Here is a 14,578-nt window from a genome sequence, read left to right on the forward strand (position 1 = left end):
CAACATGAACGCTCCGCGGCAAAAGGATGTGTGAGCAAGCAGCGCGCTACTGCAGGGACGGTGTCCACAAACTGCTCCAAAAAGAACAACCAAAACTCCGGGCTCAGGACAGCAAAGAACAACCAAAACCCGAGGCCGAGGAAAGCGAGTCAGCGACGGCTGCACAGTCTGGAAACAGCGGCGCCCAGCCCGGTGGAATTGACGGGCTCGTCCGCTGGATAGTCACCAAGATGAGCGACAACAAAAGCATCTCTACCCGGGAATACGCGAAGGAGGAGGCAGCGGTTGCCCAAGAGCAGTTCTTCGCACCAGAGCCACGGAAAGGCATCTCTGTAATATTGGATGTAGGTATCGCTTACTTACCTGTAGGATTATCAGATATTTTACATGCAAATGATTAATTGGTATGGTGGCAGAGGTGGAAGAAAGTCCCATTTAAATTCAGTGCACAATTACGCGTAAAGATCATCCCCAATGTTGTGCCAATACTGTACACGTCATCAATTCGTTACATAGCCTATCTGATTATACACGTATTCACTTTATATTACTTGAAAATAAAGTTTTTTTGTAATCTGTAGGCTATCTGATCCGTGTTTTCCTTAAACGGTGGATGAATTCTAAGCACCATAACCAAATCAAATAGGCTACTCAGAGTTTTTATAGAGATGGCCTTAAAGGTAGACTCAGCGAAATTACTTTGCCACGAACAGCACCTCAAATATTGGAGGTGTTCGAGAGCATCAAAACCGTTATGCCTCATGAGTGACCGACTGACTGATCTACAAATGATATTGAGTTGTTATTTATGATGCAAAGTGATTTGTAGATTAGTCCGCCTTGCCTTTAAAGGCGGCTGCATTGTCGAATGTGCCCATTGAGATGCGTGAAATGCAAGACTCTGACACACATTATCTGCGCACGGGTTCATTTCATGCTGTTTACAGCGTGGGTTCAGGACATAAACAGCGGAGAATTTAGTTGTTGCGGAAATTGACCCATTATGCTGTTTACTTTCTGCATTTACCCCATATCGCTTAGTCTACCTGTAATTAAGTGCACCCCATATTGGATTTGGGTGGTGCGTATAGGCTATACATCCTAGATATAATATTCTCCATACTCCAAATTGGTTTCAATTGGTGTAAATGCTCCTAGATGTGTGCAGTTTGTTACATGGTAGTCTTACTGATGTCCTTTGATGCCACAGCATGCATATACAGTACAGTCCTTTATATGTTGTCATAATAAATCATCTTATACAGAGCTATAGATTAATATATGACTGATATATTACTGTATCCAGTAATTACGCTAGGGGTAGGTGGCTGAAGCTGGTCTCAGCAGTATTCATTTGGTAGGTCAAAGTGTTGCCATAGGATTATTCATCATTGCTTCATAAGTATGTGTGCCTGATGCTCCTTCTTCTAGGGATCTACATATTGCATTTAGAGGTAAAACTAATCTGAGAGTCAGAGAAACTAGTTCACTTTTAGACCCAGACCCAGTTAAGCTAGGTGATGAAGAAGTGGTGCATAGAAACTCATTAGAATTCTGAAATGAAGACCAGAGGGGTAGAAGTATCCTAGTGTGTGTGTGTGGGGGGGGACATTTTCCAGGTCCCCACGAAGACAGACTATTTTAGGTTTAGATGTTGGGGTTAGAATTAGGGTTAGGGTTAGAATTAGGGTTAGGTTTAAAGTTAGGGGTTAATGTTAGGGGTAAAGGTTAGGATTACAAGTTAGGGTAAGGGTTAGGTTTAGGGTTACAGTTACGGTTAGGGGTTAACAAAATAGGATTTTGAATGGAAATAAACTGTAGGTCCCCACAAGGATAGTAAGGATAGTAAAACATATTGTGTGTGTGTGTGTGTGTGTGTGTGTGTGTGTGTGTGTGTGTGTGTGTGTGTGTGTGTGTGTGTGTGTGTGTGTGTGTGTGTGTGTGTGTGTGTGTGTGTGTGTGTGTGTGTGTGTGTGTGTGTGTGTGTGTGTGTGTGTGTGAGGCAGAGAGAGAGAGATTACGGGTTAAATATAGTATTCAATAATAGTATCTATTGCTTGGTGTGTGCAATTACATATCTGCCATTAAATAGGATTCCAAGACCATTGTCTAAAGGTGTGTGAGTATTGAAAACCCATAGAATTAGAAGACAAACTTCACAGTGGCTGTTCTTTGCACTGTATTTTTATAGCCTTGTTTTTCTCCTCTCTTCTCTCCTCTACACCCCTCCTCCACACAGCAAAGGCATAGATCCATCCATTTGTAATGAGGCAAAAAGATGCAGGAAGAATCCTGCCTCCTCCCTCTCTCTCTCTCTCGCTCTCTCTCTGTCTCTCTGTCTCTCTGTCTCTGTCTCTACCTGTTCCCACCATTCCGTGCCTCTCCCTTTCTCACACATTTTCTTCCTTCTTGTCTCTCAGCCTCTCATTATTACCTGCTTCTTAATTCTTCCTTCTGCCTTGCATGCTATTCAAGTCTCCATTCAAGTCGCCATCCATCCCCATGACACCTCCGTTCCTACTACAGCAACTGAAATGACTGCAACATTTAACAAAGAGCTGCAGTTAGTTTCAGAATAAGTTTTTCATAAATATTTTAAAAACTTAAAGCATTGTATTTGTGACAAATCATTCACTAAACCCTAAACTTCAACTAAATCTTGTAATGAATCATGTGGATTTTGAGCAAACTGCTTGGAGTAATCCTGGATTGTAAACTGTCATGGTCAAAATATATTGATACAACAGTAGCTAAGATGGGGAGAAGTGTATCCATATTAAAGCGCTGGTCTACCTTCTTAACAACACTATCAACAAGACAGGTCCGGCCCTAGTTTTGTCGCACCTGGTCTACTGTTCATTCGTGTGGTCAGGTGCCACAAAGAGGGACTTGTGAAAATTACATCTGATGAGCTTTTCCCAATGTCCAATGGACAATTTATTTTATTAAAACTCTCAAGTGCTCATCAGTCTGGTGAAGAAAATAGATATCAATCATGGCCCAAAATACAAACACCTATACACAGTTGTTTATACTGTTAAACGGAAACTCTCAAAATGTTTTGCATATCAGCAGGTCAAGTTTTCAAGATATTGGACTTTCAAGAAGTAAAGTGGAGTTCCCCTTTTAACCTCGTTCATGCATGAAATGCACTTACCACTTTCAAAAGCATAGAAAGAAACACATGAATATATATCCCCCACCAGATATAACAAGGATTTACAGATCATTTATTGGTGTTCTGAACTGGTGTGATTACTGCTTTCCCAGTGACAAACTAAGGATTGGAGTCTGAATCGTGCTATTACACACGAGTGCATAATGTGGTTAGGCTTTTTAAACAAGATTACGCTGGGTTTCCACTTACTCTTACCTAGCTATTCACCTTTTGGACCATGTTTGAACATGTTTCATGTTTTTACACTGTTCACGTGACTTGTCCCTTCACTAATGCAGAGCTTATGTTTTGTCTTAACAGATTTTCCGGAGAGCTGATAAGGATGGTAAGTGTGTTTTGGTTTGTTTAACATATTTGTTATCATGTTGTCTGAGTCCTCTCAGTGAGGTAGCTACTCTGGTCAGTCTTGTGGATTGTTAGTACATTGTTTAATTTCCAGGCTAGCACAGTGTGGTGCGGTTCCAGATTCCCTCATTCCCTCATTCCCTCTGGCACTTGTTTGTCCTGCTGTCGTGTCTTGGAGCCTTTGACAGGATAGAAGAAAAGGAGACAACTTAGAAGGATACGTTTATATACCAACCAGATGGCCATTTTATTTTCTGATCTGTGTGGTTGCACTGTATCTCTAACTACCTTGTGGAATAGCAATGGTAATTTCACTGCTATATTTTTTAGTTATCTATTCTGTGTGTATGTTTCTTAGAGACACAGTAGATAGACTACAAATATGTTATTAGCTCCTAGTTAAAGAGAATCCTTGTCATTTGATGTATGGAACAAGCTCAGTTTGTGGTATTTTTACCCTCCTCTCCTGGGAAAGTTTCTGTGGCTGTTTAAATGAAAGAGCGATGCTAAACACACTGTGCGAGAGGGATAGAGAGGCTGAGAGAGAGAGAGAGAGAGAGAGAGAGAGAGAGAGAGAGAGAGAGAGAGAGAGAGAGACGAGTAGAAACAGGAACGAAAAGAAGGTTACTAGGACAAGACAGTGTGAGTGAGTGCTTACTTAAAACAGACTGGACAACACGAGAGAGAGAGAGAGAGAGAGAGAGAGAGAGAAGAGAGAGAGTAGCAAGAGAGAGAGAAAGAGATGGAGATAAATAGGGGATATGGGAGATAAAGGTCAGGGGTCCAACATCACTCCAAGATCTGCTCTGGTCTTCACAATGGGATCCATGTATGGATCGACTAGGGTCAAGGTTTATTGCCTCTCCCTCTCTGCACACTTCCAAAAGGGCACCTGCTAAATAAGCCTATATGTCTCCTAGTGTTGATAACACAATTAGCAGTTTTTGTTTTATAGCTGAGCTAACATGCTCCTTTGGCCCAGGAGCTTTTATCATTGCTGCCTCCAGGCGAGCGCCGCCTAACAGGCCCTGATTGGAGGTTCTGATCCTGCTGTATTATGCTGCTGGGCCCATCGTCGTAGAGAGGACCGCATCACAGCCCTTTAAATACGGACGTCCTGTAATGAAACTCTTTCCTGAGAGAAAGAGAGGTATCAGTAATTATAGACAAGTGTGTGGTAATGGAAATGTAATTGTCTTCTTTCTCCCACTCCCAATGCCATGATATGCTCCACTCCCGAAACTGCTCAGGGAGGGTGTGGGGGCGGGGGGTGGGGTGGGGGGGGTGTTTCCCATCCAGCATTAAAGGAGGTAGCTGTAACAGCACACATGAAAAAATACTACAGTTTGCTATAGACTACTACAGTACTTACTGTAGAATTCTGTTGTAAACTGTAGTACCTATCTACCTACAGATGATGGAAAATTTGCTCTTTGAGTAGTTTGTCCAGTAGGCTTCCTCAAGGAAAAAGCCCCCACTGCTATGTCAAAGATAATAAAGCCAAAACGCTATAGTAAATACTACAGTAATATCTGCAACAAAACACGGCTTCAATGGAGGGGGACCATGAAGCTGGCTGTGTGGTGGCTTCAATGGAGGGGGACCATGAAGATGGCTGTGTGGTGGCTTCAATGGGGGGGACCATGAAGATGGCTGTGTGGTGGCTTCAATGGAGGGCGACCATGAAGATGGCTGTGTGGTGGCTTCAATGGAGGGGACCATGAAGATGGCTGTGTGGTGGCTTCAATGGAGGGGGACCATGAAGATGGCTGTGTGGTGGCTTCAATGGAGGGGACCATGAAGATGGCTGTGTGGTGGCTTCAATGGAGGGGACCATGAAGATGGCTGTGTGGTGGCTTCAATGGAGGGGGACCATGAAGATGGCTGTGTGGTGGCTTCAATGGAGGGGACCATGAAGATGGCTGTGTGGTGGCTTCAATGGAGGGGGACCATGAAGATGGCTGTGTGGTGGCTTCAATGGAGGGGACCATGAAGATGGCTGTGTGGTGGCTTCAATGGAGGGGGACCATGAAGATGGCTGTGTGGTGGCTTCAATGGAGGGGGACCATGAAGCTGGCTGTGTGGTGGCTTCAATGGAGGGGACCATGAAGATGGCTGTGTGGTGGCTTCAATGGAGGGGACCATGAAGATGGCTGTGTGGTGGCTTCAATGGAGGGGACCATGAAGTTGGCTGTGTGGTGGCTTCAATGGAGGGGGACCATGAAGATGGCTGTGTGGTGGCTTCAATGGAGGGGGACCATGAAGATGGCTGTGTGGTGGCTTCAATGGAGGGGACCATGAAGATGCCTGTGTGGTGGCTTCAATGGAGGGGGACCATGAAGATGCCTGTGTGGTGGCTTGGAGGGGGGGACCATGAAGATGGCTGTGTGGTGGCTTCAATGGAGGGGCCAATGAGCTGGCTGTGTGGTGGCTTCAATGGGGGGACCATGAAGATGGCTGTGTGGTGGCTTCAATGGAGGGGACCATGAAGATGGCTGTGTGGTGGCTTCAATGGAGGGGGACCATGAAGATGCCTGTGTGGTGGCTTCAATGGAGGGGCCAATGAAGCTGGCTGTGTGGTGGGACCATGAAGATGGCTGTGTGGTGGCTTCAATGGAGGGGGACCATGAAGATGGCTGTGTGGTGGCTTCAATGGGGGGGACCATGAAGCTGGCTGTGTGGTGGCTTCAATGGAGGGGCCAATGAAGCTGGCTGTGTGGTGGCTTCAATGGAGGGGGCCAATGAAGCTGGCTGTGTGGTGGCTTCAATGGAGGGGGACCATGAAGATGGCTGTGTGGTGGCTTCAATGGAGGGGGACCATGAAGATGGCTGTGTGGTGGCTTCAATGGAGGGGGACCATGAAGATGCCTGTGTGGTGGCTTCAATGGGGGGACCATGAAGATGGCTGTGTGGTGGCTTCAATGGAGGGGGACCATGAAGATGCCTGTGTGGTGGCTTCAATGGAGGGGGACCATGAAGCTGCCTGTGTGGTGGCTTCAATGGAGGGGGCCAATGAAGCTGGCTGTGTGGTGGCTTCAATGGAGGGGGCCAATGAAGCTGGCTGTGTGGTGGCTTCAATGGAGGGGGACCATGAAGATGCCTGTGTGGTGGCTTCAATGGAGGGGGATCATGAAGATGGCTGTGTGGTGGCTTCAATGGAGGGGGACCATGAAGATGGCTGTGTGGTGGCTTCAATGGGGGGGACCATGAAGATGGCTGTGTGGTGGCTTCAATGGGGGGACCATGAAGATGCCTGTGTGGTGGCTTCAATGGAGGGGGACCATGAAGATGCCTGTGTGGTGGCTTCAATGGAGGGGGCCAATGAAGATGGCTGTGTGGTGGCTTCAATGGAGGGGGCCAATGAAGCTGGCTGTGTGGTGGCTTCAATGGAGGGGGACCATGAAGATGCCTGTGTGGTGGCTTCAATGGAGGGGGACCATGAAGATGGCTGTGTGGTGGCTTCAATGGAGGGGGACCATGAAGATGGCTGTGTGGTGGCTTCAATGGGGGGACCATGAAGATGGCTGTGTGGTGGCTTCAATGGGGGGACCATGAAGATGCCTGTGTGGTGGCTTCAATGGAGGGGGACCATGAAGATGCCTGTGTGGTGGCTTCAATGGAGGGGGCCAATGAAGATGGCTGTGTGGTGGCTTCAATGGAGGGGGCCAATGAAGCTGGCTGTGTGGTGGCTTCAATGGAGGGGGCCAATGAAGCTGGCTGTGTGGTGGCTTCAATGGAGGGGGACCATGAAGATGGCTGTGTGGTGGCTTCAATGGAGGGGGACCATGAAGATGGCTGTGTGGTGGCTTCAATGGGGGGGACCATGAAGATGGCTGTGTGGTGGCTTCAATGGAGACCGTTCAATGTTCTCGAACACAGGAATCTGAATATCCCGCCTATGGAATGCCTCAGTGGCCGGAGACCATGTCTTCATCCGACGCTGCTGAACCCAGCCGTCTGATTGGCTTACACAGAAGGTGTAAGGTTTTTGTGTTTTACGGCGCCCCCTGTCAGTCATCCAGGGTTTTACACACATCATTGGTGCCATCCAGTATTAAAGTCCCCCTGAATTCCTCTTCACTCGTCTGATAAACTCATTCAACTGTGATGCAGCATTTTATTGGTGTTGTCAAATAGTTGCATTAAAAATATATATTATTCAAAGTTTATTTTGATATTTTCAAGGGGGTTTTCTATGTAAAATAAATAATGTAAGTCGCTCTGGATAAGAGCGTCTGCTAAATGACTTAAATGTAAATGTAATGTAAATATTATAGTATAATACAGTCCGCAAAAATACTACAGTAAATCCTAATTTATTTTTAAATTATATATATACTATAGTAAACTATAAATACTACAATATACTAAAACACAACAGTGAATACTATAGTAATTATACCATAGTATACTATAGTATTTTTTCATTTTGGAGCACTGCTAGTTTGTATGAGAGTGTAAGCATGTGTACCTGATTAGTGATAACCTTGCCTTGGTCGTTGTGGATCTATTACTCCGTTTTTGGAACTGACTTGCAGAGAGTTATCCACTGCCTATTGTATAATATGCAATTTTCATGACTGCTCAGGGTACAAGTTTTCAGAAATGTTATTTTATTGAAGCACAATGAGGAAATATTTGCAGATTTCAGCCTTTGTGAGTAAGACCTTTAAACAGGTAAACATTCACAAGGCCAGACTGATTACCAGGACGCATTCTCAGAGTATGCACTGACCAGCTAGCAGGTTTCTTCACTGACATTTTCAACCTCTCCCTGACCCAGTCTATAATATCCATATGTTTCAAGCAGACCACCATAGTCCCCGTGCCTAAGACAGCCAAAAAAGCCTCTCCCTCAATGTCATCAAGACAAAGGAGCTGATCATGGACTGTAACCCCATTCACATCGACAGGGCTGTAGTGGAGACGGATGAGAGCTTCAAGTTCCTGTATCCATATCACTAAGGACCTATCATGGTCAAACACACCAACATGGCTGTAAAGAGGGCACGACAATGCCCCTTCCCCCTCAGGGCTTCTATACCAGGCAGTGTCAGAGGAAGGCCACCCAAGTCACAGTCTGTTCTCTCTGCTACAGCACAGCAAGTTGTACCAGAGCACCAGGTCTGGGACCAAAAGGCTCCTGAACAGCTTCTACCCAAAAGCCATAAGACTTTTGAACAGTTATTTAAATGGCTACCCGGACTTTCTGCTTTTCACCCCTTACTGTACCTACATGTGCATAGTACAGTACTTCAATCAATCACCTAACCAAGCCTACATGTACATATTACCTCAATCAATCACCCCAACTACCTCGTACCCCAGTACACTGACTCAGTACAAGTGCTCCTTGTACATAACCTGTATGTAGCCTTGTTATTGTTATTTATTGTGTTATTTTATTGTGTTACTATTTTATTTGGATCTATTTGTTCATTTTCATACTTTTTAACTGCATTGATGGGAAAGGGCACATAAATAAGCATTTCATGGTAAAAATTACATTTTTATTGGTCACATACACATATTTACCAGATGTTATTGCACGTGTAGCGAAATGCTTGTGTTCCTAGCTCCAACAGTGCAGTAGTATCTAACAATTCACAACAATATACACACAAATCAAAAAGTAAAATAATGGAATTAAGAAATATAGGACAAGCAATGTCGGAGTGACATTGACTAAACTACAGTAGAATAGAATACAGTATATACTGTACATACAGTTGGAGTCGGAAGTTTCACCTCAGTTTTTCAAAATTCCTGACATTTATTCATAGTAAAAAAATACCCTGTATTTGGTCAGTTAGGATCACAACTTTATTTTAAGAATGTGAAATGTCAGAATAATAGCAGAGAGAATGATTTACTTTTACTTTTACTTTACTCTTTCATCACATTCCCAGTGTGTTAGAGGTTTGCATACACTCAATTAGTATTTGGTAGCATTGCCTTTAAATTGTTTAACTTGGGTCAAACGTTTCGGGTAGCATTCCACAAGATTTCCACAATTAAGTTGGGTGAATTTTGGCCCATTCCTCCTGACAGAGCTGCTGTAACTGAGTCAGGCTTGTAAGGCTTCCTTGCTCTTTTTCAGTTCGCACACATTTTTTCAAATTTTCTATAGGATTGAGGTCAGGGCTTTGTGATGGCCACTCCAATACCTTGACTTTGTGGTCCTTAAGCCATTTTGCCACAACTTTGGAAGTATGCTTGGGGTCATTGTCCATTTGGAAGACCCATTTGCGACCAAGCTTTAAGCTTTAAAATCTACACTTGTTTCATTCGGCGCATGTGTAACGGGAGTCGTCGTCTGAAGAAGAGGAATCGGACCAAAGAGCAGCGTGGTAAGTGTTCATTACTTTTTATTGTAACTAAACACTATAACAAAATAACAAAGAGAAATAAATGAAACAGTCCTGTCAGGTGCAGTAAACACTAAACAGAAAATAACTACCCACAAAAACTCTGTGGGAAAAATCTACCTAAGTATGGTTCCCAATCAGAGATGACGACAGACAGCTGTCCCTGATTGAGAACCCTACCCGGCCAAAACAAAGAAATACAAAAACATAGAAAAAGGTACATAGAATGCCCAACATGCGTGACAGCATGTTACAAATACAATTTGATTTGAGTCACTAGATTTATTGTTGAAGTAATTATCTTTCTGAGAGGTTTAATCCTGGTGTTGCCTTAGGTTTCAGTTTGAGTGGAATGTTTGCACCATACTGACAGGGTGAATATGACTAGTCATTGGCTAGTATAACTGTGTGTTGTTGTGTTTTGCCTCTCAGGATTTTGTCTCCTCTCGCCTGGACAGATCTAGTGAGGCAGATCACTTTGCTGACGGAGTAGAGGCAAGTGGTCTGCCTCAAAGTGCCTGGCGACTGACATTGTAATGAGAGAGCGATGGTGAGAGAGAGGATAAAGATGGAGAGGGGAAAATGAAGAGAATGGGTGAGAGAAGGGAAGAGAGAGAGTGAGAAGGAAAATACATTGGAGAGGAGAGAGAAGCCTTGCGGGGAGGATTCGCATAAAGGTTTCAGCTTGCCCTATTTTCTTCTCCTTCTCTCTGTGGGTAAACTGCAGGGAAAGTCCCTTTCACAACCCAACAGAGGTAAACATGAGTCTGAGCCACTAATCCAACATTTCCTTCTCTGCTATAATGCTCTTTTTGTTCCCCTCTTATTCCAGTATTTTGTGTCTTATGCCTGTGGTGAGCTCTCAGGAGTGTTGACCGTGTTGCTTAGATAACGGCAGTTGTTCTATTTCTTGCCTACTGATAGATATGGGCCCATAGACTAAGTCCTCTATCGTCTATCCCAGCTGTAATGGATCCTGCACAGCGTGCTAACAGAGGTGACTTTGAAGTCTGCTCCATATGTGTCACCTCACTGCAGGGTAGGCTGATCCCTTTTGCCCACATCACAGCGCTGGCTTTCCCTGGTTTTCCTTGACTTTCCCTGGCCACAGATAGGACAGGAGTCAGGACAGGAATCAGGACAGAGGCTGGGGAGCTTCACGGGGCAGCTGGAAGCTGATGAGGCATGAACAGATATAACTGCTGCTGCTACTCTCCTCTTCGCCCTGTCCTGTCCTCTGTTCAGCATCATCTATTATTCAGGGACCTCTGCTTTGTCATTTCTGACATTCTACTCAAAGTTGGAACATCATTTGAACCAGGGCAGTCACCAATGTCAGGAAAGGACAGTGTACGCACACACACACCCATGCATTTCCACCTCATCCATTTTCCTCTTTCTCTCTCTGTCTATCTGCCTCTCTCTTGCTCCCTTACTCACTCTGTCTGTTCCTCTCACTTTTCTCTCTCTCTCAGAGTTACCATATTGTGTACTGTATACATGAAGATACACGCACGCACGCACGCACACACACACACACACACACACACACACACACACACACACACACACACACACACACACACACACACACACACACACACACACACACACACACACACACACACACACACACACACACACACACACACACACACACACACACACACACACACACACACACACACACTCTCACTCTCTCTCTCTCTCTCTCTGTCGCTCTCTTTCTTTAAGTGCCTTTCCCTTGAGTTTTTCATCATCCCTGTGTGAATACCTGTCAGACACGTGTCCTCCCAGCAGGATAGTGCCTGTCTATCTGATGCCTGGTGCCCTTGTTCCTTTCTTTTTGGGTTTAATTATTGTTTTTGATGCTCCATAGATTTCTGACTCATTTAGCTTGAAGTAATTATTGTCACTCACGGTGATAAGGAGACAACAGGCATTTAGGGACGTTTCTTTATCCAAGATTCTCTACAAATGCGTACACAGGGATTTTAGTGTTGGGCTAGGGTAAAGGGTAATGGCGTGGTAATTGTGATTGGTTTGCACTAAATGAGCAGCATTACTGCCACAAACACTTGTAAACATGTGTTCCTCTAACTGCCCCCCAGAGTTTGTCAGCCTGTCCCAACCTTGCTAATTTATTTGTTTAACATGCAGCCAGGCCAGGGAGAGGAGAGGGCTGGGGATGAGAAGAGCAAGAGGAGACTGGAAGAGAAAGGTGCTCATGGTTTATTCAGCATCAACACCAGCATGATAGAACCTGCTCACTATCTTTGAGCCTCAAATAGGCTATTCTATTATATTCCCCAGACCAGACCAGGCTAACAAGAAACACCAGCTTTAATATATATAAAAAACAGTTTTGGGAAACCACAGTGCCCTCCTGCCAGCAGGAGGGCATTTTGAAAATGTTTTTTTTTTTTTAAGTTAAGCTTTACTGAAGCGACACAAAAGTGCATTAGTCACTCCCTGCAGGCCGGCATGCTAGCTAGTACAGGACATGTTCTCTGCAGGAGAGTACAGGGAGGGTAGGATAGGAGGTCTAATTAACTCCGAACTGGCTGCTCTCATTACAATTTTCTTATTTTATTAAGTACAGATACATTCAGTTATACCACTAGTCCTTGCTGTGTATTTCAGCAGTCTCATAATTACTGATATCCTCACTCAAAACTGTGCCATCTGTATTTAATAACCAAAAGTGCTCAACTACAGTACCTGAATCCAAATGATACAGAATAGATGATCTGTCCCAACAAGCTCTCACAGTCTCACTGCAAAATTAAACGTTCATCCACATTCTCCAAATGTCAAATTTTGAAGTTGCTCCAAACGTCAAATTTGGAAGTGTTTTTGTTGCTCCTGCTACTCTACAAACATCAAATTTCAAATGTAATAGTTAATAGTTAAGTTTAAGCACTCATTCCGAATAGTTATGGTAAGGGTTAAGGTTTTGGGATAAGGTTCAAATGTTAAGTTAACTTCTTGCGTCGAGCAATCCCGTATCCGGGAGTGTAATCATAGCCTCAAGCTCATTACCATAACACAACGTTAACTATTCATGAAAATCGCAAATGAAATGAAATAAATATATTGGCTCACAAGCTTAGCCTTTTGTTAACAACACTGTCATCTCAGATTTTCAAAATATGCTTTTCAACCATAGCTACACAAGCATTTGTGTAAGAGTATTGATAGCTAGCATAGCATTAAGCCTAGCATTCAGCAGGCAACATTTTCACAAAAACAAGAAAAGCATTCAAATAAAATAATTTACCTTTGAAGAACGGATGTTTTCAATGAGGAGACTCTCAGTTAGATAGTGAATGTTCAGTTTTTCCAAAAAGATTCTTTGTGTAGGAGAAATCGCTCCGTTTTGTTCATCACGTTTGGCTAAGAAAAAAAAAACGAAAATTCAGTCATTACAACGCCAAACTGTTTTCCAAATTAACTCCATAATATCGACAGAAACATGGCAAACGTTGTTTAGAATCAACCCTCAATGTGTTTTTCACATATCTATTCGATGATAAATCGAATCGGCAGTTTGGTTTCTCCTCTGAACCAAATGGAAAAATGCACGCAGCTGGAGATTACGCAATAATTTTGACGGAGGACACCAAGCGGGCACCTGGTAAATGTAGTCTCTTATGGTCAATCTTCCAATGATATGCCTACAAATAAGTCACATTGCTGCAGACACCTTGGGGAAATGACAGAAAGTGTAGGCTCATTCCTGGCGCATTCACAGCCATATAAGGAGACATTGGAACACAGCGCCTTCAAAATCTGGGACATTTCCTGTTTGAAATTTCATCTTGGTTTCGCCTGTAGCATCAGTTCTGTGGCACTCACAGATCTTTGCAGTTTTGGAAACGTCAGAGTTCTTTCCAAAGCTGTCAATTATATGCATAGACAAGCATCTTTTTGTGACAAAATATCATGTTTAAAACGGGACGTTTTTTTATCCAAAAATGAAAAGAGCGCCCCCTATATCGAAGAAGTTAAAAGGCTTCTTCTGAAAATATATATTTGGATTAGGCCAAGTCCAAACAATGCATGTGGACGTAACTTACATTGTCGTGACATTGTATTGATTAATGTGACAACTGCTGCTTATCGAATGATTAACGGTTTATAATTACGTGATTAAATAAATCAGGTAATTATTATCTCATTAACCTGGGGCACCATGGGAAAGTTTTTGCTTTATTGAGTTTCTATTTCCCAAATTAACTCAAAGAATATCAGAATATAAATATTTCAACAGTCGCTAATTAATCAATTTCCTGTACAGTCTCATTTTGAACGTCGCATAATCCGTGAATCTGAACAAACCCGAGTCCCACCAATGAGTCCGTACCACACCAATTGAGTTGATTATTTATTTACTAACAAGCTAAAATGATAATATAAGATACGCATACACAAACACGCAGTCTAGGCTATTGATTAGAACTTAGTACAATGAAACAGCTCCCTCGTGGGCCAACACAAAATGGGGATTTCAAAAGAAAAGAAAAAGAGAGTGCACGAGAGAAAAATACACTTTGGTGCATTTGTCAGTTATGCTTATTTTAACCCTTGCCCTCAACTGCCGCTCTTATGGGTCAGAATATAATGATGTAATTACGTGTTGAAGTTCTCCGATGGGGGTCTCTGCGTGGACAGTTTTGGCTTCTCG

General features: G+C 43.6%; 1 protein-coding gene across 2 annotated transcripts in view; it reads left to right on the plus strand.

Annotated features, from left to right (window-relative positions):
* LOC124037007 (N-terminal EF-hand calcium-binding protein 2-like) overlaps nt 1–14,578 on the plus strand; it is a 178,083-nt gene continuing 163,505 nt past the window's right edge. For both annotated transcript variants that reach the window (XM_046351628.1, XM_046351636.1), the window contains exons 1-2: nt 1–344; nt 3,479–3,503. In XM_046351628.1, the coding sequence (XP_046207584.1) occupies nt 27–344; nt 3,479–3,503 (343 nt within the window). In that variant the 5' untranslated portion in view covers nt 1–26. The remainder of the gene's footprint in view (nt 345–3,478; nt 3,504–14,578) is intronic.

Source organism: Oncorhynchus gorbuscha, linkage group LG01 (assembly GCF_021184085.1).
Source record: "Oncorhynchus gorbuscha isolate QuinsamMale2020 ecotype Even-year linkage group LG01, OgorEven_v1.0, whole genome shotgun sequence".
NCBI lineage: Eukaryota > Metazoa > Chordata > Actinopteri > Salmoniformes > Salmonidae > Oncorhynchus > Oncorhynchus gorbuscha.